This window comes from Rutilus rutilus (assembly GCF_951802725.1).
Source record: "Rutilus rutilus genome assembly, chromosome: 16".
Lineage (NCBI taxonomy): Eukaryota > Metazoa > Chordata > Actinopteri > Cypriniformes > Leuciscidae > Rutilus > Rutilus rutilus.
Genome location: NC_140224.1, coordinates 19764583 through 19788764, shown reverse-complemented (window position 1 = coordinate 19788764; position 24182 = coordinate 19764583). Strand labels below are relative to the sequence as shown.

Genomic DNA, 24182 nt, shown 5'->3' with positions numbered 1-24182 from the left:
CATCTAAATTTGACCAATCAACGGAGGTTTCTGTGTTGGGGAGCAGCCAATCAGAAGAGCTGTATTTCAGTTTCAAAATTTGGCCTGCCCGCCATCTTGCAAGTTGTACACCTAGGACAGTTAAACGATTGTTTACTGAAAAGATATTGCGAATATTACGTCCTTGCCTCCTGTAAATCCACCTTAATATAAAGGTAAGAAATAGCTCCTGTTATTTCTGTCAGTTTATAATTAAACTTAGTTTGGCATTGCGTACGACTTCCAAACATGCTAAACGTGAGGTTTGTAACGTTATAGTGAGCAAAACTGTGATCATGTGTTGCAGCTGCTGCGTTGCGTCAGGAAAGATAATATTTGAATTTTATATTTTAAATGTGAATATAAAGATTTGGTTCGGAATTTACTTTTTACAAATGACATCTTGCCTATAAGAAATAAACATTTATTTGCTTGACTATGGTTGTATTTGTTTTGTTTTTACTTGGAACAAACAGGATGCTCTGAGAATGAAAATGGCAATATATAACATAGACATATAATATAGAATAAATCAAGTAAGTTATATAAAAAACACAAAATTTTACATTGACATCATTCGTGTTTTTGATAGCAGGTCAGCAAAACAAAAGTTATTAAAGAGTCTGATTAGAGAAACGCTGCCTTTGATGTCAACAAATATATGAAAGCGTTTAATCTCACATGTGAAATTTGATAAATCTAACGTATATATTCTTAAACTGTCCTAACTATTTAGCAAAAATCATATTATTATACGGTATTATTTACATGTAAGTTACTTTTCTGCATTTGCTCTAAAAACAGACCTGAGACCAGTTTAGACCATTATAAACACAGTCACTAGTATGTTAAGTCTAACCAACTAGCTACGAGCAGTTTGTCAAATTACACAATATGCCTGTTTAAGTAACTTGTTTAAGTAACTTGCTTAAAGTTATATCCAGTTTTAAAGGAAAAAAAAATAATGACTAACTTGTAAGACTGGTCTAAGCGGTTTATGCAACGGTGAACCGGCCACTGCAAACAAGTTTTGGACCCACCAATAGAGAACCACTGCTTTAGGTAATTGACTGTTCTTGTTGTGAAAACTTTTGTAGGATGGACTCTCGCTTCGCTCACCTGTACAAGCGGGACAGCAGTGTGTCTATGATCCGGCTTAAGATGTCCAGACGTCGGTCTCAATCTCAGAAAGAGAACCGAGAGAAGATCCAAAATCTGCGCAGGCACCTCGACCAGCTGCCGGAGATCGAGCTCTCAATGGATGCAGCCAGCATCATGGCCACCCAAGGCCAAGCAGCCAAAACAAAGACAGCTAATGGTTAATATCGTAGTTAGTTTTGTTGTTTGATTTTGTGTTGGCATGGCCTTGTTTTGAAGTAGTTACAATTGTTCTTAACAGATGCAAATTCTGCTGCTGAGGAGAGGAAGAAGATGCTGTCTCGCTACAAAGAAAACAAGTTGTTGCAGAAAGAGAAGGAAAAGCGGGAGAAAGAAAAGAAAGGCGTGTTTAAGGTCGGCCTGTATAAGCCTCAGCCGCTCGGGTATCTGCCTTCCAACACTGCTGCACCAGGCAGAGGCAAGGTGAGTGATGGGAATATCAGTTTGAAAAGTCAGTCTCACACTATGATGAAGAGTACTTGTGGTGCTTTCAAGTAATTTCGAAAAGATTGTATTTACGAGTTGATTGCACATGAAGTGAACGCCACCACAAAGTCGTAAAATACGAGTGGGAAGCTCTGGATTTTCTTTAAGCCCTGATCTTTTTGAGTTGTGGGAGTCAGTGAGAAACGTGACGGAATCTCACAATATTTAGCAATGACATTGTCAAGTTTTTTTTATTTACAACAAAAAAAGCTAATTGACTGAACAAAATATAATAGCATTGTAATATAACAATATATGTAGTGATAGTTTACAGTGGCTTCATAAAAAATAAATAACATTAAAGTTACACACCTGATGCATTCTTTGTTCTTCATTTTCTAGAAGTAAAGTTTAAAAGCCTTGCTGTATTTTTGTGTAGTTAATTAAGAGAAGGTACACCACCATCTTGCTCTGATGAAAGTGATTTGAACAAACATAACGCCATAAACACAAATTCTCAACTCGTAAATACAATCTTCCCAGAAGGACTTGAACACACCATTCATTTCCCATCATGATTCATGACAGATCGCAGAAACCAACCAGTCCACTCGAGTGACCCGCTCAATGATGCAGAATCAAAAGGTATGCAAGCATGTAATCACAAAATTAAATGACAAAAATAATGTGAGGTTTCAAACAAATTTCTCCCAACATTTCCCCTGTCATTGGTAAACAAACATATAGTCTTGCTGCAAACTGAAGACTGGAGTAATGGTTGCAGAAAAATTGCTGAAAATTACAGGAATTAATTATATTTTAAAATGTATTAAAATAGAATACCCTTGGTTTAAATTGTAATATTTCACAATATTACTGTTTTTACTCTATTTTTGATGAAATAATTGCAGCCATGGTAAGCATAAGAGACTTCTTTCAAAAACATACCAACCTCACATTTTTGACTGGTAGTTTTATGTTCTCTTGCCTGAGTAAGTACGTGGTGCAACTTTTACCTTTGGATTTCTGTAGTCACAGTTTGAAATCACGTCATTTGTTTTATATTATCTACTTCTGTTGTTGTTGTTGTTACAGCCTGCAGTTGAAAGACATACTGTTCCAAAGAAAGGTTTGTCCTGCTTGTTCAATTTCTCTGGTTTTTATATTACCAAATACAAATCATTCTATTTGATCAAACTGAAATGGTTTCACTACTGTTTGTCTTGAAGCAAACTGTGACTCCTTCATGCTGTTATTGAAGACTGTTATTGTGTTTGTACAGTTGAGACCGTATCGACCACCAGAGCTCCAGCCAAGAACAACTGCAAAGCTCTGACTTCCACCAAAACCAGAGCAGCTACAGGTAAAACCACTCACTTAAATTTAGGAACGTGCAAAAGACGCAAGTGGAGGATATAGTATGTTAACATTTTCATATGTACACCACTGCTCAAAGGTTTGAGGGTCAAAAGGATAAGATGAATATAATAATTTTAAAGTCTCATACTCACCCAGGCTGTTGATACAGAACTACAATAAAAACAGTTATATTTTGAAATATTATTACAATTAAATCATTTTCTATTTAAAAAATGTAAAAAAAAAAAAAATCTTCAGATTGATTCTTCAGAAATAATTCTAATATGCTGATTTGGTGCTCAAAAAACTGCTTAAACAGTTTTGCTGCTTAATATTTTTGTGGAAATTCGTTGATTTAAACAGAAATTTTAGTTGTTTTGTCACATTATAGTCTTTAATGTCTGTTTTTATCAATTAAATGTGTCATTGCTGAATAAAAGTAAATTCTTTCAAATAAAAAAGCAGATGCAGACAATTATCATTTATTTTACAGCTGAACCATCTGTGAGAGCTCCAACCACACGATCAGCTGCTAAAACACCGGCAGCTGTGGTTAAACCAGTTGCTGCTGGTGAGTTTTATTTTAACATTTTAAATCTTGGGCTTTTCCAAAAGCTTAGTCTCTGTGGACTTTTTTTATAGTTGTTACATGTGTGTAATTTAAGCCACTTTGTGTGATTTAGATTCAAGGGCTACGAAAACGAGATCAACTGTTAAATGTCCTGCAGCGCCCTCTTCTGGCAGAGGGAAAGCCATACAGGGTAATGAGCCTACGGTTATTTTCTACTGGCATGTTTTCTGATATTATATATTGTTTTATATTGCCACATTGCTCAGATGGAAGTAATGTTGCATCAGTCCAGAACTACAGTATGTTTGTATAGGTGTCATTAATCAGTAGATCTCATAATCTTACACACAGGCAACACGAAGACAGTTATTGAAAATAAGGTGAGTTGATCTGTCATATCTATCTTTTTGGTTTTGAAGTTTTTCAGAAAATTGGGAATTATATCTTATGCTTGGGTATTTTTAGCCTGCTGAGAAAAAGGACACTGCAGTTAATTCTCTGGTTCCTGAGGAAGAGGAACCCAAAGCTGCTCCCCCCTCATTTGCTCCTCAGGGATTCGTGTTCCAGCCTCCTGTTGGTCTGAGTTCCTTCGAGCCTGCGCCCCTCTCTCCACAATCAGCCAGTACCTTCCTCTCACCGAGGTACCTTTTGAATTTGATTCTAATAAACAGAATGTGTGATGCCTCTAAGCTTTATCATATAAGCTGGTCCGAAATAATACTATCATATTTCTCTTTTATAGCTTTCTGTCTGAAGCCAGCAAGGAGCCCACCTTCCCCTCTCCCTCAAAACCTGTTCACCTTACTACTTCATTCTCACCCTCTCCACCTTCTCTGTCAACCCTTTCACCAGATCTTCCCACCACCCCTCCCTCAGTGTCCTCTCCCCCTCCTGTCCCATCCTCCCCTCAGTCGTCCACCTCTGCAGCTCCATCCGCTCCTTTGGAGCCTCAGCATGATGTTGCCTATTTCAGGTGAGGAAGATCTGTCATTAATAGAACTGACTCAGTGGTGTGTTGTAGTGTTTTAGTTATGCATTAGTCTTCATTTATACACAGCTTTCTGGAACCATGGAACCATTTCTGTAATTAATTAATTTTAGGGGCCGTTTACACGACACTGTGTTCAACTGAAAACTTAAAACTTGTTTTGGGTTCTGGCTGTTCATTTACACAACGTTTTGAAAACGATACCGTTATCATCTGCCTTCAAAAACGTGAATCTGTGAATGGCATGCACATGCTTATTACGCGTTTACAATGCTAATGCTGGTTAAAAATTGTGTCCGACTTGAGACCGCGCTGATGCCATGTCACTGTGACGCATGGCATCAAAGTGCCACGAGAGCGATTCGAGGGCAGCCGCATGATTCATTCTGCGCAGCTTCTCCAGAAAGGCTGCACAAGCTCTGATGACGACAACTGTTCCACGATTGGCCGGATTCACCGCATGACAACGATCACTTGTTTATTCTAAAACCTTCAGTTCCACTAATGCTCACAAAGCAGTTTTTTTATAACAGTAAAACCTCTTTTCATTTAGTCGTGATGTTATATTGTCTATGTTTATCTGCGATGCACGTTTTCCTTTCGGTAAACAGTCATGTGCGATATTAAACAATATTCAGCATCAGCACAGAGGTATACATGTGCATAAACACACTTTTAATGTCTTAAACTTAACATTTAATACATCGTTGTCGTGTAAACTTACCCTTAGTTAAATTATTGATACAGCAGCTCTGGAAAAAACTGTGATGTCATTGACCTGTTAAAGGTACAACATGTATGAATTTTGCATTAAAATATCCCAAAATCTCAAGGCCAGTGTTATATATTTTGTTAAGTTGATTACTTACAATATCCCAAATGTTTCCAACTATTTTTAAATCGTGAGAAAATTGCGATTTTAACCAAGGAAACGGGGCGTTAGAGCAGGGGGGAGCTGGGAGTCGCCAGTCAATTGCGTCATATCCGTGTTACCCTCGGTTTCCGCTCGTACTGCGTGGAGTCCTGGACAAATGCAGAAGTTGTAGTTGTAGCGTCTATCAAGTAACAAACGTTAGCTTGTTTCTTGCAGTCGTTATGGAACACAATTATTCTTTACCGATTGCAGCTGGTTCTGTCGACAAAGCATGCTTAATTTTATATTTTCCAAATGTAGCATTCGGTAATAGTTATGTTTACGTAAGGGAAGTATTATTGCTTTAGATTTGTGATTAGTTTATTGACATTGTTTATCACGTCTGGTGTTTATGGCCATGTAAATAAACATAGCATGTGTTATACATAAAGATTAATCAGTATTTTGGCAAATGATGTGGGTATGTTCGAATGTACTTTACAACAATTGTTTAGAACACGTAAAACTGCGCCGCGTTATCACAACAATGAATTCGACATACAGTAACATCTATGATAACCAATTTAGTATTAAACCTTACTTTTCTTGCTGTTAATTCATTTTAATGAAATAAAAGTGTGATGAGGTTCAAGAGTCAGGAAGGAAGAAGACAGGGGTCGGCGTGACTGGGACTCATACTTTATTAAAATAAAGCAAAACAAACAAAGCGCGCGGCTTATAAGCGGTCTCTCCACGCCGATCACTGCAATAAGACACAGGTATTCGTCATTTGCACTTGACCTACTTGCTCGTCTCTTCTCTCTCCCGTTACAGACCGCGCTGAACCACGCCCCCCTCGCCACAAAAAGCATGTCATTATAAAAATAGAACTTAACCTCATCCATGAACATGATTTTTCGATTCCCGTCTGACTGATTTACATCCAATGTGGAGTTTAAAATGACAGTACCCATCATTCCACGCTCCTTCACATCGTCATCAAGCTACGCCGTTGTTGTTGTTTGGAATGTAGCGCCCTCTAGCGGCAAAAAATTCTTGCATATTGTACCTTTAAGTTCTCATAAAATGTTGTCAAAGCAGGCAGATCAAATATTAAGAATAAGTGTCCCCAGTTTAGCAAGCCAGATGCGACAGTGGCAAGGAACCCAAACTCCATCAGGTGACAGAATGGAGAAAAAAAAAACACAAACATGAATGAACAGTGTATGATTATGATTCAGGCAGCAGTACGGGTCAGAAGTCAGATTGGGATCGGAATATTCTAAATATTTAATGCTAAATATTAAGTGTATGTTGTTTCTGTTTCAATAGGTCAGTGATGGTCAGTGAGACTGAGCATTTGACTGGACTTTCTAAGCTGTGGGAGTCAAGATTTGATGATACATCTATCCCGGAGGAGAGTAAGACAACTTTGAATTAAAAACCAAAGTCTAACACAGTATCCTAACTAGGTTTGATGCAAGCTTTCCAGCAAGGATTCATTTTTCTAGTTAAAATGACAATCAAAACTAATTAGAACATATTTGATGTTTATCGTCTCTGTTGGATGGAAACCTCTTATCTCCAAAAATGCTTTTCAGAAAAAAAAAAAAAACCTATAAAATAATTAAACGCTGTTGTCAAAGCTGATGTGGCTTTTTATGTGTTCAGACACTTGCATTACCAAAATCAAGCTCAAATGTAGTTATAAGGTTTTTGACCAGCGCCTGTTAAACATACGTTGTCAGTCATTAGAACGGCCGCATCTTCATCAACTTTACTGTAGCTATGTGGGCGCTCGGTTTTTTTGTCATTTGACCAAAATCCCATGTTATTAAAGATGAAGTGCTATGCAGAGGCTATTTAAGACAGTATTGGCTATGACTCAACAACAAATGCTAGACTGATGGTGCGTTCAAGTCATCTCGTACAGATCGTATTTACGAGTTGAACGCACTTGAACACCACCACAATGTCGTAAATACCAGTGGGGAGCTCGGGATTTTCTCTAAGCTCCGATCTTTACGAGTTGGGGGCGTGTCAGTGATTAACATGGCGGAATACACAATACGTAAAGGTATTTAGCTGTAATATTGTCAGGCTTTTCTATTAACAGTTAATCGCCAACACAGAATATGATAGTATTATAATATAACAATGCAACATGTAACGATGTGTTGGCAGTGGCTTCATAAATTAATTAAAAACATAAAAATACAAAGTACACTGATGCACATTTCTTTGTTCTTCATTTTCTAGAACAAGAGTTTAAGAACCTTACTGTATTTTTGTGTAATTAATTAAGAGAAAGTACTCCGCCATTTTGCTCCGACGAAAGTGACTTGAACGCACATGCCGTTATAAGCACGACTTCCCACCTCGTACGTACGAACTTCCCAGGAGGACTTGAACGCACCATGAGACCCTCTTCTCTGGTCCTCGAATACACAAGACATTAGCCTTTATAAATGTTGTGATTCTTGAGTAAAGAAAACACTGTACTTATTTAAAAAAAGTTATTTACTTACCCTTGCATTGCAAACAAGCATAAGGTCCAAATGTGTACTCCACTTCATTCACTATAGAGGCGTGTGGTGTTATGAGGTTTTAATGACAGTTTGATTATCTAATGCAGATACAAGATATAGTCACAAGCTCTTTTTACTATTTTTCATTGGTTAGATTTGCAAAACCCACAGACAGACGTAAAGGGTGACCAATAGTAATGATTTATAAAAAATAAAAAACATTATAGAGATACAATGTTTCCTCCAGACAACTATACAGTTATATGAAGTAAGTATATTTCTCCCTGTCCGTGTAGTGCAAGACCGGATGCGCACGGCTGTGGGCCAGGCCAGACTGTTGATGAAAGAGCGCTTTGGCCAGTTCAGAGGGCTGGTGGATGACTGCGAATTGGGGCGGGGAGAGAAAATAACAACCTGCACTGACTTGCAGGGCTTCTGGGACATGGTGTACTTTCAGGTGGGTTGATGTTCCCTTTTAAAAATGCTCAAATGACGTCCAACCCTTGTTTAATGTTTTTTTTTTTAAAGGTAGAAGATGTTAACAAGAAGTTTAATTCCTTGAAAGAGGCAGAAGCAAGGGATTGGAAAGAGGAAGTCAGGCCTGTCGTCAGAAAAAGAGTGGCCAAAGTAAACCACATTATCAGCACCATCCTTTAATAATCTTGCATTTCAAATGTGAAACGTAATTCTCATATCCCGTCCTTTTCTGCTACAGAAGCCTCCTGCCGTAGGAGGGAAGGCCGGAGCAGGTGCAGGTGCAGGTGCCAGCGCTGCAGTGAAGAGTCGACTGGCTGCTGTGAAGGCTGCCATGAGAGCCAAGCAGGCTGAACAGAAAGCTTCTGAGACGTCACACAACATCCAGGACGATGCAGATTCTGTTCCTGCGGCCCCTGCCGCCACACAGACTGTGGTGTTCCATGGAGGCTTCTTCCAGGTGGAAAGCCCAGTGAAACCATTAGGTAAGACTGAACTTTACTTGTCTTTAGCAAGCATGAGTTTTTTTTTTTTTTTTGGATATTATTATTTTTTTGTGATATTGAAAAGTGACAAGAATTATGAAATTTCAATGGTATCAAAAAATTTGATATCGTAACTGTCGTAATGTATGCCGTTAGGGACCAAGGGAGGTGATAGGAAGGTTTGGATAATCCAAAGAGAGTGAATTTTATTAATCAAATATCAAAAATTGGGGTGTAAATTACAAGTCTGAATACGAATGAAGAAATTTTTAAAAAAATAATAATATTTACAAACGCTTTACTCAATACACACTTTTTCTAAGAAAGAACAAAGTAAATTTGCTTTAACAGCACAAACGCAACCTCATCTTAACCCACTGACCCCCTTCCTCTCCAAAGGCTGAGAAGGTCTGGCTTAAATACCCTAGATTCCCACCAGAATGGAAATTCCCACTAAACTGACCTCAGCTGAATAATGACACTTTTGTCTTTTTAGAGCTGCTTTACAGCAGAATTGAATTCTGTTTGCCATTGAATCATTTTCCTGTTTATCACTGTAAAGCTGCTTTGGAACAATCTGTACTGCATAAAGTGCTATATAAATAAAGCAGTTACGAAGGCAATAAATATTAGTATTGTAATTTTACGGTTCTGTAAAATAAAAATAACAATAATAATTGTTTTATAGTACAATAGTAATATTTCTTTTGTGTATATTTCTTTAGTATTTCTTTTTATAATTTAAATAATATTCAAAGGGAGTACAAATATATTCCTTAGTCTAGAAATTGTTCTTTTTGAGTTTCTTTTAACTACACTATCCTTTTTTGTTGTTGTCTTTGTTTTAATCTGTATCATTTTCTTCTTTTCAGGTGCTGTCAGACGATCTTGTCGAATCAGTACAGTTTCTTCCCCCTGTGCTTCTAAGTTCAGCACTCCAGGCAAGCAGAGCAGATCTAATGCAGTCTCTCGTGCCTCCCCTCTACCCTGCGTGTTGGCCACACCTCCTCGAAACCACCTCGATGTATTGCCTGTTTCCACGCCTCCACAGTCTCCCAGAGCTCCTCAGATCAGCCCTGACCACAACCAAACCACACATGTTTCGCCAGACACAGAGTCCTGCTCTAACAGCCAACCTCATGATTTAAGCTCCACCTGTACCTCACACATCCAACCAGAGATCAGTAATGCAGCAGAAAAAAGTCCAGTAGACCAATCACGAGACTTTCCCATCCAGTCCGAGCATCTCGCGGATTCTTCGGAACCTCAGCTTGAGGAATGCATTCCAGAGTCTATGCTCAGTCCTTCCTCCCAAGAGGAACCACAAGAGGACATGGTCTCTGAAGCGAGTTTGCCTGCCCCAACTGGAGCAGATGCTGGTTTAGATAATCTTGCCCAGTGCTCATCTCGCAGCTCTTCCTCAGAAGCAGAAACACCTGCTTCCCCTGTCCTGATGCCCTCCACACCAACCAAAGATCTCAGCATTTCTGCAGCTCTCAGTAATGAGGTCATTTCGGCCTGTAATAGGTATGCTGTGCTTTGTTAATATTAGGCCATCTAATTTGTTACATATGAGCCACTAAATATGGCATAATTCATAATCTTTTATACTCTTTCCACTGTTTATACAGCTCCCCTACCAGAGAGCTTCACACAGATGTTGAAATGACTGGAATTCAAGATGCTGAGGTGAGTTATCTAACAAATCCAACTAGAAATGCACAATATTGGTGTGCGTGTATGTGTGTGTGTATGTATATATAATTGGTATCCATTTATATTGGATATTTAATTGTTCAAGCTTCCTCTTTTTATATTGATTACCTTTTGCCGTCATTAATAATAATAATATATAAATAATTAATACAAATTTAATAACACTGTATCCTTTAGCAAATCTCAAAATAAATATCCATTTTTTCATACTGTACACATTAAAAACTGAACACAATCATTTTAAATGCTACAAATGAATTTAGGCATCACAAAATTATAGTTATTTTAAATGTATTTTGACAAAATAGTATAGAATTTTGGCTTTGACTGTAACATTATATAATTTTATCAGCTTATCACTATCGGACAACAATAAAGCTACACTATATAGCTGTTAATGTAACTTGCCAAAAATAAAAAGGTTATTAATGTCAGAGTGCAAAAAAAAAAATCCATCCTCCAAACTATGTCTTTACCTCTAGCCTCTAAATCCTACTATTAGTCAGGAGAGCTTTTTTTTCTTTTACTTGAGTTTATGGATCATGTTCTGATGTATTTTTCCCAGGATGCTACTAGTTTGGACTTTGAGCGTTACCTGCAGCCATCAGTGAGAGACAGCATGTCTCCGGGTCTTGCAGCAGAGAGATTTTCCCTTGTGGTGGAGGATGCTGAGATGGAGAGTCCTGTGACTCCGGCAGAGGAGCGTCCTCTTGATGTCTTAGCAACACCTACAGGTAGTTTGTCCTTCATATCACATCATAATGTTATTAATGCTCACATCATATGGTTTGTTGGGGGGCACGTGGGCACTCACTTCTCTCTCTTGCACTCCTGTCTCAGTTCTTCCCAGAATGGTGTTCACACCCGGGACCAGTCAGGTGGATTTACATCTTTCCTTTATTAACTGTCTTTCAATAGAGTTACAACAATTTTCCAGTCATGGAAATTCACACAATTTGGATCTGAGCCAATAAAATATTTTAAGATGTGCAACTAGTAAAACAATTACTACAGAAATGTTTATGACTTAATTTGTATTAATAAAATCTTTAATCTTAATTATCTTTAATTTTTTGATTTTCAACTCTGGAAACCACCATTTTATGTTTTCCATGACTGGGGGAACCACTACTCTATCACACAATTAGAGAGTTGTCAGCATTTTAATCTTTAATTTGTCCATAACCTTGTGTTTCAGATGTCAGACAATCTGTTGCTGTTCACCCCAGAGCAGAAGGAGAGAGTGAGACCATCAATGTGTGAACGTGACCTGATCATGTTCACTCCTCCCACAAACAAATAAAAGCACATCCACTCTTTGAATGTTTAAAATTTTTGCTTTATTAAATTAGATTCCTTTTGATACTTGTTCATCTATTTGCTACTCACTTTTTGTACTTTATAATGAGTGTATTTATATATAGCAATACTATTTCTATGCAGTTTTGATCTCAGAAAATATTAAGGCTTTCAAATGTCAAAATTGTTGTGCACATTAATAAAATCGTAAGAAAAAAAACAATGCACTTCCATTCTTTCAATTTACTTTTTTCTTATTCCCACTGGTGACTGACTGTTTTGAAATGACAGACAGATCACAGGGGTCTTAGAAGTGGGTGAGTGATTAACATTATTGTTTGGAACCTCTTTCTTCTAAAACATATGGGCTTAAAAAAAAAAACTATTTTAAAATACCTTGTCAGCATCTGCAAGAGAAATTCTGTTCTTTTTGCACGTCAAATCATTTATTCAGTAGGCTAAATATGTTTCCATCGTCCTTAATTGAGCGCATAAATTGTGTATGGGCTTTTTTTTTATATATATGTGCATCCAGCGTTTTTGTTTTTTTCCAATATCCTGCCGTCAATGCACAAAAAACCAATTAATTTGCAATTTATAAAATAATTGACATATATTGTCACACGAGCCTTATGGGAATATTCTATCAATTATGCAATTAAGTAAGAACATATAAAAGCATATGCAAATTGATACAACCCTTAGTCTATAAATAAAATTGATAAATTGATTTAATTAAGGGAGGAGACTGGGTGGGGCGTTGTGCTCGTGCACTCAATTTTACGTTAATTGGGATGTACAAAGAGAATATGCGTGGGACCCTTCGTACGCAGAGATTCATTCATCTGTTTTTTTTGTTTTGTTTTTGTGCGTACGCACATTTACAGCTTTGTCCGTGCGCAATGTTTTAGTATGAATTCAACACAAGTCTTTGTACATGAGGCCCCAGGCCCTCCCCTCCCTACGCGCGCGCACACAAACACACAGTGCTCCCCCTCCCCTGATTAATCACACACACCTGCTCGTTGTCTCACCCGGCCAGCACCTCTGCTACATAAGGACACTGACTCAGTTTTCACTTTCTGATCGCTCAAACTGCTCCTGCCATTGTTTTGCAAGTTTAAACTTATCTCTGTTGAGCTCCTTCCAAGTCTTCTTGTTTATTGAATTTCTATCAGTGTTATCATTCATTCCTACATGTTTTACTCACCTGTGCAACTATTACCGTGCTTCACCAGTTTCCTGTGGACTACGTGCCTGCCATACTTGCCAGGTAGATGTTCACCCAGGGGCGGGTAACGGGTTTACCTTTTTGGGGGCCCCAAGTAAAGTAAGGATCTCTGGCCCCCACACATTTTACGACGAATTGCACTACAGTAATATTGAATAGAATAGAAATAGAAAGTGAAACATTTTTTACTTTAAACTGCATAACAAAAATGTTCTACACTTTGGTAGGCCCTACTTGCTCCCTTACGCTTTAAAATATAAACCTTGGTTTTGGATTCATCAATCTTAATTTTGTCCATTATTCAATATTCAAAATTACACAGTTCATTTCGCTATGAGAAAATAAACCTCTTGGTTTTAGCTTGAACAAACTGTCGTCTTATTGTGAAATCTGATATTCCGATTCTCAAATATGTGTTAGCTAGTGATTGTATTTTGTCTTTTAAACACTTTTATAATGATCACGAGATGATAACGGGTGATCGGCGCCGCCGTAGTTTGCTCTTCAGCGCAGAGAATCAAGAGTTGTCGGATTTACAACGCGCAAATTCATCCACTTCTCCCGAAAGACATGAAAGAAAGTGGCCGGTAAACTGGGAGAAGAAAAAGGGAAAGTAAACTATCTAGTTACCTAGCCTACACGATGTAGCCTATTTCTGACGTGAATAAAACAGTCAAAAAATAAGTTATTAAAGAGTCTGATTAGAAACGCTGCTTTTGTCAACAACAAAGATATGAAAGCGTTTAATCTTTTTATTCTTAAATGTCCTAACTATTTTGCAAAAATCATATGATTAAACGGTAACGTTATTATTTACATGTAGCCTACTTTTCTGCATTTGCTCTAAAAACAGACTTGAGACCAGTTTAGACCATGTTAAGTCTAATAACTCAGTTTGTCAAATTAGACAATAGGCCTACGCCTGTTTAAGTAACTTGCTTAAAGTTATAGCCAGTTTTAAAGGAAAACAAATAATGACTAACTTGGTCTAAGCGGTTTATGCAACCGGCCACTGCAAACAAGTTTTGGACCCACCAATAGAGAACCACTGCTTTAGGTAATTGACTGTTCTTGTTGTGAAAACTTTTGTAGGATGGACTCTCGCTTCGCTCACCTGTACAAGACGCACAGCAGTGTGTCTGTGAGCCGGCTTAAGATGTCCAGACGTCGGTCTCAATCTCAGAAAGAGAACCGAGAGAAGATCCAAAATCTGCGCAGGCACCTCGACCAGCTGCCGGAGATCGAGCTCTCAATGGATGCAGCCAGCATCATGGCCACCCAAGGCCAAGCAGCCAAAACAAAGACAGCTAATGGTTAATATCGTAGTTAGTTTTGTTGTTTGATTTTGTGTTGGCATGGCCTTGTTTTGAAGTAGGCTAGTTACAATTGTGCTTAACAGATGCAAATTCTGCTGCTGAGAAGAGAAATAGGATGCTCATTCGCTACAAAGAAAACAAGTTGTTGCAGAAAGAGAAGGAAAAGCGGGAGAAAGAAAAGAAAGGCGTGTTTAAGGTCGGCCTGTATAAGCCTCAGCCGCCCGCGTATCTGCCTTCCAACACTGCTGCACCAGGCAGAGGCAAGGTGAGTGATGGGAATATCAGTTTGAAAAAGTCAGTCTCAGACTATAATGAAGAGTAGGATACTTAGGCTACTTATGGTGCTTTCAAGTCATGTCGAAAAGATTGTATTTACGAGTTGATTGAACATGAAGTGAACGCCACCAAGTCGTAAATATTTTATAGTACTATTTTATTTACAACAAAATAAGCTAATTGACTGAACAAAATATAATAGCATTGTAATATAACAATATATAGTGATAGTTTAGTGGCTTCATAGTTATAAAATAATAAATAACATTAAAATTACACACCTGATGAATTCTTTGTTCTAAAGATATGCAAGCATGTAATCACAAAAATAATGTGAGTTTTCAAACAAATTTCCCCCAACATTTCCCCTGTCATTGGTAAACAAATATAATAGTCTTGCTGCAAACTGAAGACTGGAGTAATGGTTGCTGAAAAATTGCTGAAAATTACAGGAATTAATTATATTTTAAAGTGTATTAAAAAAGAATACCCTTGGTTTAAATTGCAATATTTCACAATATTACTGTTTTTACTCTATTTTTGATGAAATAATTGCAGCCATAAGAGACTTTTTCAAAAACATACCAACCTCACATTTTTGAACGGTAGTTTTATGTTCTCTTGCCTGAGTAAGTACGTGGTGCAACTTTTACCTTTGGATTTCTGTAGTCACAGTTTGAAATCACGTCATTTGTTTTATATTATCTACTTCTGTTGTTGTTGTTACAGCCTGCAGTTGAAAGACATACTGTTCCAAAGAAAGGTTTGTCCTGCTTGTTCAATTTCTCTGGTTTTTATATTACCAAATACAAATCATTCTATTTGATCAAACTGAAATGGTTTCACTACTGTTTGTCTTGAAGCAAACTGTGACTCCTTCATGCTGTTATTGAAGACTGTTATTGTGTTTGTACAGTTGAGACCGTATCGACCACCAGAGCTCCAGCCAAGAACAACTGCAAAGCTCTGACTTCCACCAAAACCAGAGCAGCTACAGGTAAAACCACTCACTTAAATTTAGGAACGTGCAAAAGACGCAAGTGGAGGATATAGTATGTTAACATGTACACCACTGCTCAAAGGTTTGAGGGTCAAAAAGATAAGATGAATATAATAATTTTAAAGTCTCATACTCACCCAGGCTGTTTATACAGAACTACAATAAAAACAGTTATATTTTGAAATATTATTACAATTAAATCATTTTCTATTTTAAAAAAAAAAAAAATCTTCAGATTGATCCTTCAGAAATCATTCTAATATGCTGATTTGGTGCTCAAAAAAATGCTTAAACACTTTTGCTGCTTAATATTTTTGTGGAAATTCGTTGATTTAAACAGAAATTTTTGTTGTTTTGTCACATTATAGTCTTTAATGTCTGTTTTTATCAATTAAATGTGTCATTGCTGAATAAAAGTAAATTCTTTCAAATAAAAAAGCAGATGCAGACAATTATCATTTATTTTACAGCTGAACCATCTGTGAGAGCTCCAACCACACGATCAGCTGCTAAAACACCGGCAGCTGTGGTTAAACCAGTTGCTGCTGGTGAGTTTTATTTTAACATTTTAAATCTTGGGCTTTTCCAAAAGCTTAGTCTCTGTGACCTTTATTATGCTCTAGTTGTGTTACATGTGTGTAATTTAAGCCACTTTGTGTGATTTAGATTCAAGGGCTACGAAAACGAGATCAACTGTTAAATGTCCTGCAGCGCCCTCTTCTGGCAGAGGGAAAGCCATACAGGGTAATGAGCCTACGGTTATTTTCTACTGGCATGTTTTCTGATATTATATATTGTTTAATACTGCCACATTGCTCAGATGGAAGTAATGTTGCATCAGTCCAGAACTACAGTATGTTTAGGTGTCATTAATCAGTAGATCTCATAATCTTACACAGGCAACACGAAGACAGCTATTGAAAATAAGGTGAGTTGATCTATCATATCTATCTTTTTGGTTTTGAAGTTTTTCAGAAAATTGGGAATTATATTTTATGCTTGGATATTTTTAGCCTGCTGAGAAAAAGGACACTGCAGTTAATTCTCTGGTTCCTGAGGAAGTGGAACCCAAAGCTGCTCCCCCCTCATTTGCTCCTCAGGGATTCGTGTTCCAGCCTCCTGTTGGTCTGAGTAACAGTTCCTTCGAGCCTGCGCCCCTCTCTCCACAATCAGCCAGTGCCTTCCTCTCACCGAGGTACCTTTTGAATTTGATTCTAATAGTCAAGTCACCTTTATTTATATAGCGCTTTTTACAATACAGATTGTATCAAAGCAGCTTCACATTGATAACATAAATACAACAAAGTTTGTTTCTAGAAGAAAATTAGGCAGATCAATAATATTGTTGAATATTAAATGTCCCCAACTAAGCAAGCCAAAAGCCAAGGCGACAGTGGCAAGGAACCAAAACTCCATCAGGTGACAGAATGGAGAAAAAAAACCTTGGGAGAACCCAGGCTCAGTCGGGGGCCAACCAGTGAACAGTGTATGATTATGATCCAGGCAGCATTACAGGTCAGAAGTCAGATTGGTCGTGTCGATGAGGCCTTCACAGGGCTGATGAGGCTGGCACTTCAGGATGCGTCATGGTTAGGTCCAGGTGCAGATCTACCATCTGATCTGGATATGGCCGTGGTCCACCTCACTTCAGGAAACGGAGAGACAGGTTGACACTTCATTACTGCGTTGTCGTCGCGTCCAGGCGTAGGTCTTTCATCGGATCTGGATACAGCCTGGATCCGGCAGAAGAGGAGAGACTGGTTGACACTTCAGTACTGCGTTGTCATCACGTCCAGGCGCAGGTCCTTCATCAGATCTAGATACGGCCTGGATCCGACGGACTGCGGTAAACCTCGGTGTAAACAGAGAGACTAATATTAGCGTAGACGCCATTCTTCTTATGTAACGAGTACATCAGGATTTATGGGAAGTGTTCCCGGTTCCGGCTGACCTAATCTATGCGGCCTAATATGGAATTATAGAAGTCTATAATGTGTTGTGTATGCTTGGTCAAAGAGATGTGTTTTTATTCTAGCTTTGAACTGACAGAGTGTGTCTGCTTCCCGGACAATGTTAGGAAGACTGTTCCAAAGTTTTGGTGCTAAATAGAAGGATCTACCGCCAGCAGTCGATTTTGATATTCTAGGTAATATCAACTGGCCGGAATTTTGAGATCGGAATAGATGTGAAGGACTTTAATGCGTTAAGAGCTCGCTCAAGTACTGGGGAGCTAAACCATTTAGTGCTTTGTAAGTAATCAGCAATATTTAAAAAGTTATACGATGTTTAATAGGGAGCCAATGCAGTTTTGACAGAACCGGGCTAATATGGTCATACTTCCTGGTTCTGGTAAGAACTCGAGCTGCTGCGTTTTGGACCAGCTGTAATTTTATTAAGCGTGCAGGGCAACCACCCAGTAGAGCATTACAATAATCTAGCCTTGATGTCATGAACGCATGAACTAACTGTTCCGCATTTGTCAATGAGAGCATATGACGTAATTTAGATATATTTTTAAGATGGAAAAATGCGGTTTTACAGATACTAGACACGTGACTTTCAAATGAAAGATTGGTATCAAAGAGCACACCCAGGTTCCTAACCGACGACGAAGACTTAACAGAGCAGCCATCAAGTGTTCGACAGTATTCTAGGTTATTACGGGAGGACTTTTTTTTTGTTTGTTTTTTTGAATTAATTAAAAAAAAAAATAATAATAATAATTTTTTTCAGCTATGCATTCCGTTAATTTTGTGAATTGGTAAGTTTCGTCTGGGCGTGAAGAAATATAGAGCTGAGTATCATCAGCATAACAGTGAAAACTAATGCCATGCTTCCTAATGATATCTCCCAAGGGTAGCATGTACAGAGTGAACAGCAACGGTCCTAGTACTGAGCCTTGTGGTACTCCATACTGAACTTGTGATCGATAGGACATCTCTTCATTTACTGCTACAAACTGATAACGGACAGATAAGTATGATTTAAACCATGCTAATGCAATTCCACTAATGCCAACATAATTTTCGAGTCTATTTAAAAGAATGTTGTGGTCAATGGTGTCAAATGCAGCACTAAGATCGAGTAACACTAATAGAGAGATACAACCACCATCGGATGATAAGAGCAAATCATTTGTGACTCTAATGAGAGCAGTCTCAGTACTATGGTACGGTCATTTCTTTCTAAAAAGGAACACCGTTGTGAGGAATACCGCCTTTTCTACTATCTTTGACAGAAAAGGTAGATTTGAGATCGGCCTGTAATTGACTAATTCTCTAGGATCCAGTTGCTTTTTTTTTTTACAAGCGGTTTAATCATAGCCAGCTTAAAAGTTTTCGGTACATATCCTAATGACAAAGAAGAGGATCTGTGACCTCTAGAAGCAACTCTTTCAGTAGCTTAGTCAGTATGGGTCTAACATGTTGTCGATTTAGATGATTTAACGAGTTTAGTAAATTCTTCCTCTCCTATAGCAACGAATGAATAAAATTTTTCTTCAAGGAGACTACAATGCACTGCCTGATGCGATACTGTAGTAGAACGGTTGCATAGTTATAATTTTCTCCCTGATATTATCAATCTTGTTAGTAAAGAAGTTCATAAAGTCATTACTGCTGTGCTGCTTGGAAACGTCTGGGGTTGAAGATTTATTTTTCGTTAGTTTAGCCACTATTTCAAGTAAACACCTAGGATTTTTTTATTTTCTTCTAATAGGTTTGAAAAATAAGCAGATCTAGCAGCTTTTAAAGCCTCTCTGTATGCAATCGAGCTCTCTTTCCATGAAATGCGAAATACCTCTAGGTTTGTTTTCTTCCAGTTGCGCTCCATTTTTCTGGCTGCTCTCTTAAGGGCCTGAGTGTGCTCGTTGTACCACGGCGTTGGACTTTTCTTTCATCTTCAAGCGCAAAGGAGCAACTGTGTCTAAAGTGGTGGAAAAGAGAGAGTTAAAAGTTTCTGTCGCAATATCTAGTTCTTTTAAGCAATCTGGGATGCTGAGATGAAACTGATCAGGAAGATCATTAATAAAGCAATCTTTAGTGGCAGAAGTGATAAGTCTAACATATTTGTAGCACAGAGTCGACTTTGCAGCCTTGGCTAAATGAAGTTTACACGAGACTGATCTGAGATGTCATCGCTCTGCTGCAGAATTTCAACGGCATCAACATTGATTCCATGTGATAATATTAGATCTAGAGTGTGATTACGACAATGAGTAGGTCCTGGCACGTGTTGTCTAACTCCAATAGAGTTCAGAATATCTTTAAATGCCAATCCCAATGCATCTTTTTCGTTATCTACATGTATATTAAAATCACCAACAATTAGTACTTTATCTGCAGCCAATACTAACTCTGATAGAAAATCAGCAAATTCTTTGATAAAGTCTTTATGGTGGCCTGTATACAGTAGCCAGCACAAATGTTAAACGTGATTTATTATTTACACTAGACAGTGTTACATTTAGCAACAACACTTCAAAAGAATTATATTTAAGACAAGACTTCTCAGTAATTCTGAAGATATTACTATGAATAACAGCAACACCTCCCCCTTTGCCTTTCAGACGAGGTTCATGTTTATAACAGTAAGCTTGTGGGGTGGACTAATTTAAAGTAATATAATTGTCTGGTTTTAGCCAGGTTTCTGTCAAACACAGCACATCTAGGTTATTATCTGAAATCATATCATTAACAATGAGTGCTTTTGAAGTAAGGGATCGAATATTCAGCAACCCGAGCTTTATCATTTGTTCATCCGTATTATCTGTTTTTTTATTTGTTGAACATCAATTAAATTTTTACCCTTGAATGGGTTTAGGAGTTTTTTGTATGTCCTAATTTGGGGAACAGACACAGTCTCTATATGATGATAGCTAGGTGAAAGAGGCTCTATGTGATGGGATTTACCTGACCTTGGTGACGTGAGACAGCTAGCAGACGGTTGGTTTAGCCAGTCTGTCTGCTTCCTGACCTGAGGCCCAGATGATCATGTTTGAGCTCTAAGACTATGTGCCATATTACTAGAGAGAAGAGCAGCACCATCCCAGGAGGGATCAATACCATCTCTTTTCAACAGGTCAGGTCTGCCCCAAAAACTTTTCCAATTGTCTATGCATTCTATATTTTGCGGACACCACCTCGACAGCCAGCCATTGAGTGAGGACAATCTACTAACTATCTCATCACTCCGGCGAACAGGAAGGGGGCCAGAGCAAATTACAGTGCCTGACATCGTACTTGCAAGTTCACACACCTCTTTAATGTTAATTTTGGTGATCTCCGACTGGCGGAGTCTAACATCATTAGTGCCGACGTGAATCATAATTTTAGAGAATTTACGATTAGCATTAGCCAGCACTTTTAAATTCGTTTTGATGTCAGGCGCTCTGGCTCCCGGCAAACATGTGACTATGGTGGCTGGTGTCTCTATTTTCACATTTCATGTAATAGAATCGCCAATAACTAGGGCACAATCAACAGGATTCTCAGTGGGCGTTTCACTGAGTGGGGAGAATCTGTTTGATGTTGTAATCGGAACGGAAGAGCGGTGTTTTGTCCTGCGACTACAGATGGCATGCACATGCTTATTACGCGTTTAGAATGCTAATGCCGGTTAGAAATTGTCCGACTTGAGACCGCGCTGATGCCATGTGGCCTTGATGGCATCACAGTACCACGAGCGATTCGAGGGCAGCCGCATGATTCATTCTGCGCAGCTTCTCCAGAAAGGCTGCACAAGCTCTGATGACAACTGTTCCACGATTGGCTGGATTCATAATTCATACTCATAATCTTCATAATCTTTTATACTCTTTCCACTGTTTATACAGCTCCCCTACCAGAGAGCTTCACACGGATGTTGAAATGACTGGAATTCAAGATGCTGAGGTGAGTTATCTAACAAATCCAACTAGAAATGCACAATATTGGTGTTTGTGTAGGCATATGTATATGTATAATTGGTATCCATTTATATTAGATATTTAATTGTTCAAGCTTCCTCTTTTTATATTGATTACCTTTTGCTGTCAATAATAATAATAATAATAATAATAATTATTATTATTATTTAATAACACTGTTAAATGTATCCTTTAGCAAATCTCAAAATGAATATCCCTTTATTCATACTGTACACATTAAAAACTGAATATAATCATTTTAAATGCTACAAATGAATTTAGGCATCACAATTATAGTTATTTTAAATTTATTTAGACATAGTATAGAATTTTAATATCGGCTATTGGCTTTGACTGTAACATTATATAATTTTATCAGCTTATCACTATCGGACAACAATAAAGCTACACTATATAGCTGTTAATGTAACTTGCCAAAAATAAATAGGTTATTAATGTCAGAGTGCAAAAAAAAAAAAAAATCCATCCTCCAAACTATGTCTTTACCTCTAGCCTCTAAATCCTACTATTAGTCAGGAGAGCTTTTTTTCTTTTACTTGAGTTTATGGATCATGTTCTGATGTATTTTTCCCAGGATGCTACTGGTTTGGACTTTGAGCGTTACCTGCAGCCATCAGTGAGAGACAGCATGTCTCCGGGTCTTGCAGCAGAGAGATTTTCCCTTGTGGTGGAGGATGCTGAGATGGAGAGTCCTGTGACTCTGGCAGAGGAGCGTCCTCTTGATGTCTTAGCAACACCTACAGGTAGTTTGTCCTTCATATCACATCATATGGTTTGTTGGGGGGCATGTGGGCACTCACCTCTCTCTCTTGCACTCCTGTCTCAGCTCTTCCCAGAATGGTGTTCACACCCAGGACCAGTCAGGTGGAATTACATCTTTCCTTTATTAACTGTCTTTAAATAGGGTTCCCACCGTTTTCCAGTCATGGAAATTCACACAATTTGGATTTTTGATCCAATAAAATATTTTAAGATGTGCAACTAGTAAAACAATTACTACAGAAATGTTTGACTTAATTTGTATTAATAACATCTTTAATCCTAATTTTTTTTTATTTTTTTTTCAACCCTGGAAACCACCATTTTATGTTTTCCATGACTGTGGGAACCACTACTCTATCACACAATTAGAGAGTTGTCAGCATTTTAATTTTTAATTTGTCCATAACCTTGTGTTTCAGATGTCAGACAATCTGTTGCTATTCAGAAGGAGAGGGTGAGACCATCAATGTGTGAACATGACCTGATCATGTTCAGTCCTCCCACAAACAAATAAATGTTTCAAATGTCAAAATTGTTGTGCACATTAATAAAATCACAAGACAAAAAACAATGCACTTCCATTCTTTCAATTTACTTTTTTCTTATTCCCACTGGTGACTGACTGTTTTGAAATGACAGACAGATCACAGGGGTCTTAGAAGTGGGTGAGTGATTAACATTATTGTTTGGAACCTCTTTCTTCTAAAACATATGGGCTTAAAAAAAAAAACTATTTTAAAATACCTTGTAAGCATCTTTAAGATTTTTTTTTTTGTGCAATATCCTGCCGCCAATGCACCAAAAACCAAGGGCTGAATCTGAAATCGCACCCTAAACCCTCATTCACTATTCCCTAAGTTACTCCATTAATAGGCTAGCCTACTTACTGTTCACTTGAAGTGAATACGAATTAGCGAATTCAGACAGGCGTTGAGCGTAACTCGGTTGTACACTCGTTATTGCGGTGCAATGTGGGATTGAATGAGTGCACTCAATAACGTCCACTATGGTCTTGAACACCTAAATGGCTGTCCCCACAAATAGCTCCCTCTTTGAGGGTAAAGGGGGTGCTTTCGGATTAAGCCAAGGTATGTCGATTTGGCGAACTCGGATGACATCATAAAATCTTGCTCCCTCGACGTGACAAGTGTGTGAGGTGATGAATCACATAGCTTTGATCATAACCCAGCAAATAAGACGGTTAGACACTGCTATAAGAATTAATGACTTTCAAGTAGCCTATATACTTCACACAATTTTTTTTTTTTTTCCTCCAGCACTTAAAGCTCAAAAGTCTGAATATTATCCAATTTAAATGTTAATTTTCCTTTGATTGTCCAGATTTGTAAAACAAAGTTTCACAATGTAGGAAAACTAACACTTGGTAACACGGACGTCGTTAGGCCTATTTTAAGGGGGGCTGAAGCTACCCCAAAATGTTACTAAGCCCCCCTAAATGATAATAGGAACAACAATAACAATTCGATTTATCAATAACAGTATCCTCATTCAAATTTAGACGCAACAAATGATATATATCCAGCTACCAAAAATAGCCGAAAAGTCGGAAGTTGGACAGAAGTACAAAGATAACAGAGCTGCCAACTCTGACGCATTCACTTCTGAGACACACGCAATTGACACTTTTCACACGCTCTCACGCCGCACATCCATTTTCTCACGCACAGAAAAATCGCGAAGCAAAGAGGACACGGAGACCGACAGACTAGACAGAGCAGGTTACTTTATGATATAAAAGAATCTCAACTCTCAGATTCTGTCAATTTTATTACGAA

General features: G+C 38.0%; 2 protein-coding genes across 4 annotated transcripts; both read left to right on the top strand.

The window, feature by feature from the left end:
* Positions 1–93: 93 nt before the first annotated feature.
* LOC311306553 (disks large-associated protein 5-like) lies at positions 94–12098 on the top strand. 2 transcript variants are annotated; one of them, XM_084435036.1, is made up of 20 exons: positions 94–194; positions 1116–1336; positions 1418–1599; positions 2191–2247; positions 2698–2731; positions 2885–2965; positions 3455–3532; positions 3645–3722; positions 3884–3912; positions 3998–4173; positions 4275–4505; positions 6706–6794; positions 8198–8358; positions 8430–8528; positions 8617–8860; positions 9733–10387; positions 10492–10549; positions 11142–11310; positions 11417–11454; positions 11775–12098. In XM_084435036.1, the coding sequence occupies exons 2-20, from the start codon at positions 1117–1119 to the stop codon at positions 11877–11879; spliced, it is 2784 nt and encodes a 927-aa protein (XP_084291162.1). In that variant the 5' UTR covers positions 94–194; position 1116; the 3' UTR covers positions 11880–12098. The 2 variants fall into 2 exon arrangements, with proteins under 2 accessions (XP_084291162.1, XP_084291163.1); XM_084435037.1 differs by lacking the exon at positions 11417–11454.
* Positions 12099–12786: 688 nt separating this feature from the next.
* Positions 12787–22945, top strand: LOC311306554 (disks large-associated protein 5-like). Of its 2 annotated transcripts, XM_084435039.1 has the most exons (13): positions 12957–13148; positions 14199–14419; positions 14506–14687; positions 15428–15461; positions 15615–15695; positions 16169–16246; positions 16365–16442; positions 16598–16626; positions 16712–16893; positions 21532–21589; positions 22199–22367; positions 22451–22488; positions 22806–22945. In XM_084435039.1, exons 2-13 carry the CDS (start codon positions 14200–14202, stop codon positions 22842–22844), a joined length of 1188 nt encoding a protein of 395 aa, XP_084291165.1. In that variant the 5' UTR covers positions 12957–13148; position 14199; the 3' UTR covers positions 22845–22945. The 2 variants fall into 2 exon arrangements, with proteins under 2 accessions (XP_084291164.1, XP_084291165.1); XM_084435038.1 differs by lacking the exon at positions 22451–22488 and having other exon boundaries at positions 12787–13148.
* The last annotated feature ends 1237 nt before the right edge of the window (positions 22946–24182 follow it).

Coding starts and splice junctions, on each gene's coding strand:
- LOC311306553 (XM_084435036.1), top strand. CDS start 1,117: ATGGACTCTCGCTTCGCTCACCTGTACAAGCGGGACAGCAGTGTGTCT. Junction 4,506..6,705: donor CATGATGTTGCCTATTTCAG/GTGAGGAAGATC, acceptor CTGTTTCAATAG/GTCAGTGATGGTCAGTGAGA. Junction 11,311..11,416: donor TGTCTTAGCAACACCTACAG/GTAGTTTGTCCT, acceptor CTCCTGTCTCAG/TTCTTCCCAGAATGGTGTTC.
- LOC311306554 (XM_084435038.1), top strand. CDS start 14,200: ATGGACTCTCGCTTCGCTCACCTGTACAAGACGCACAGCAGTGTGTCT. Junction 15,696..16,168: donor CAAAACCAGAGCAGCTACAG/GTAAAACCACTC, acceptor TTTATTTTACAG/CTGAACCATCTGTGAGAGCT. Junction 16,627..16,711: donor AGACAGCTATTGAAAATAAG/GTGAGTTGATCT, acceptor GGATATTTTTAG/CCTGCTGAGAAAAAGGACAC.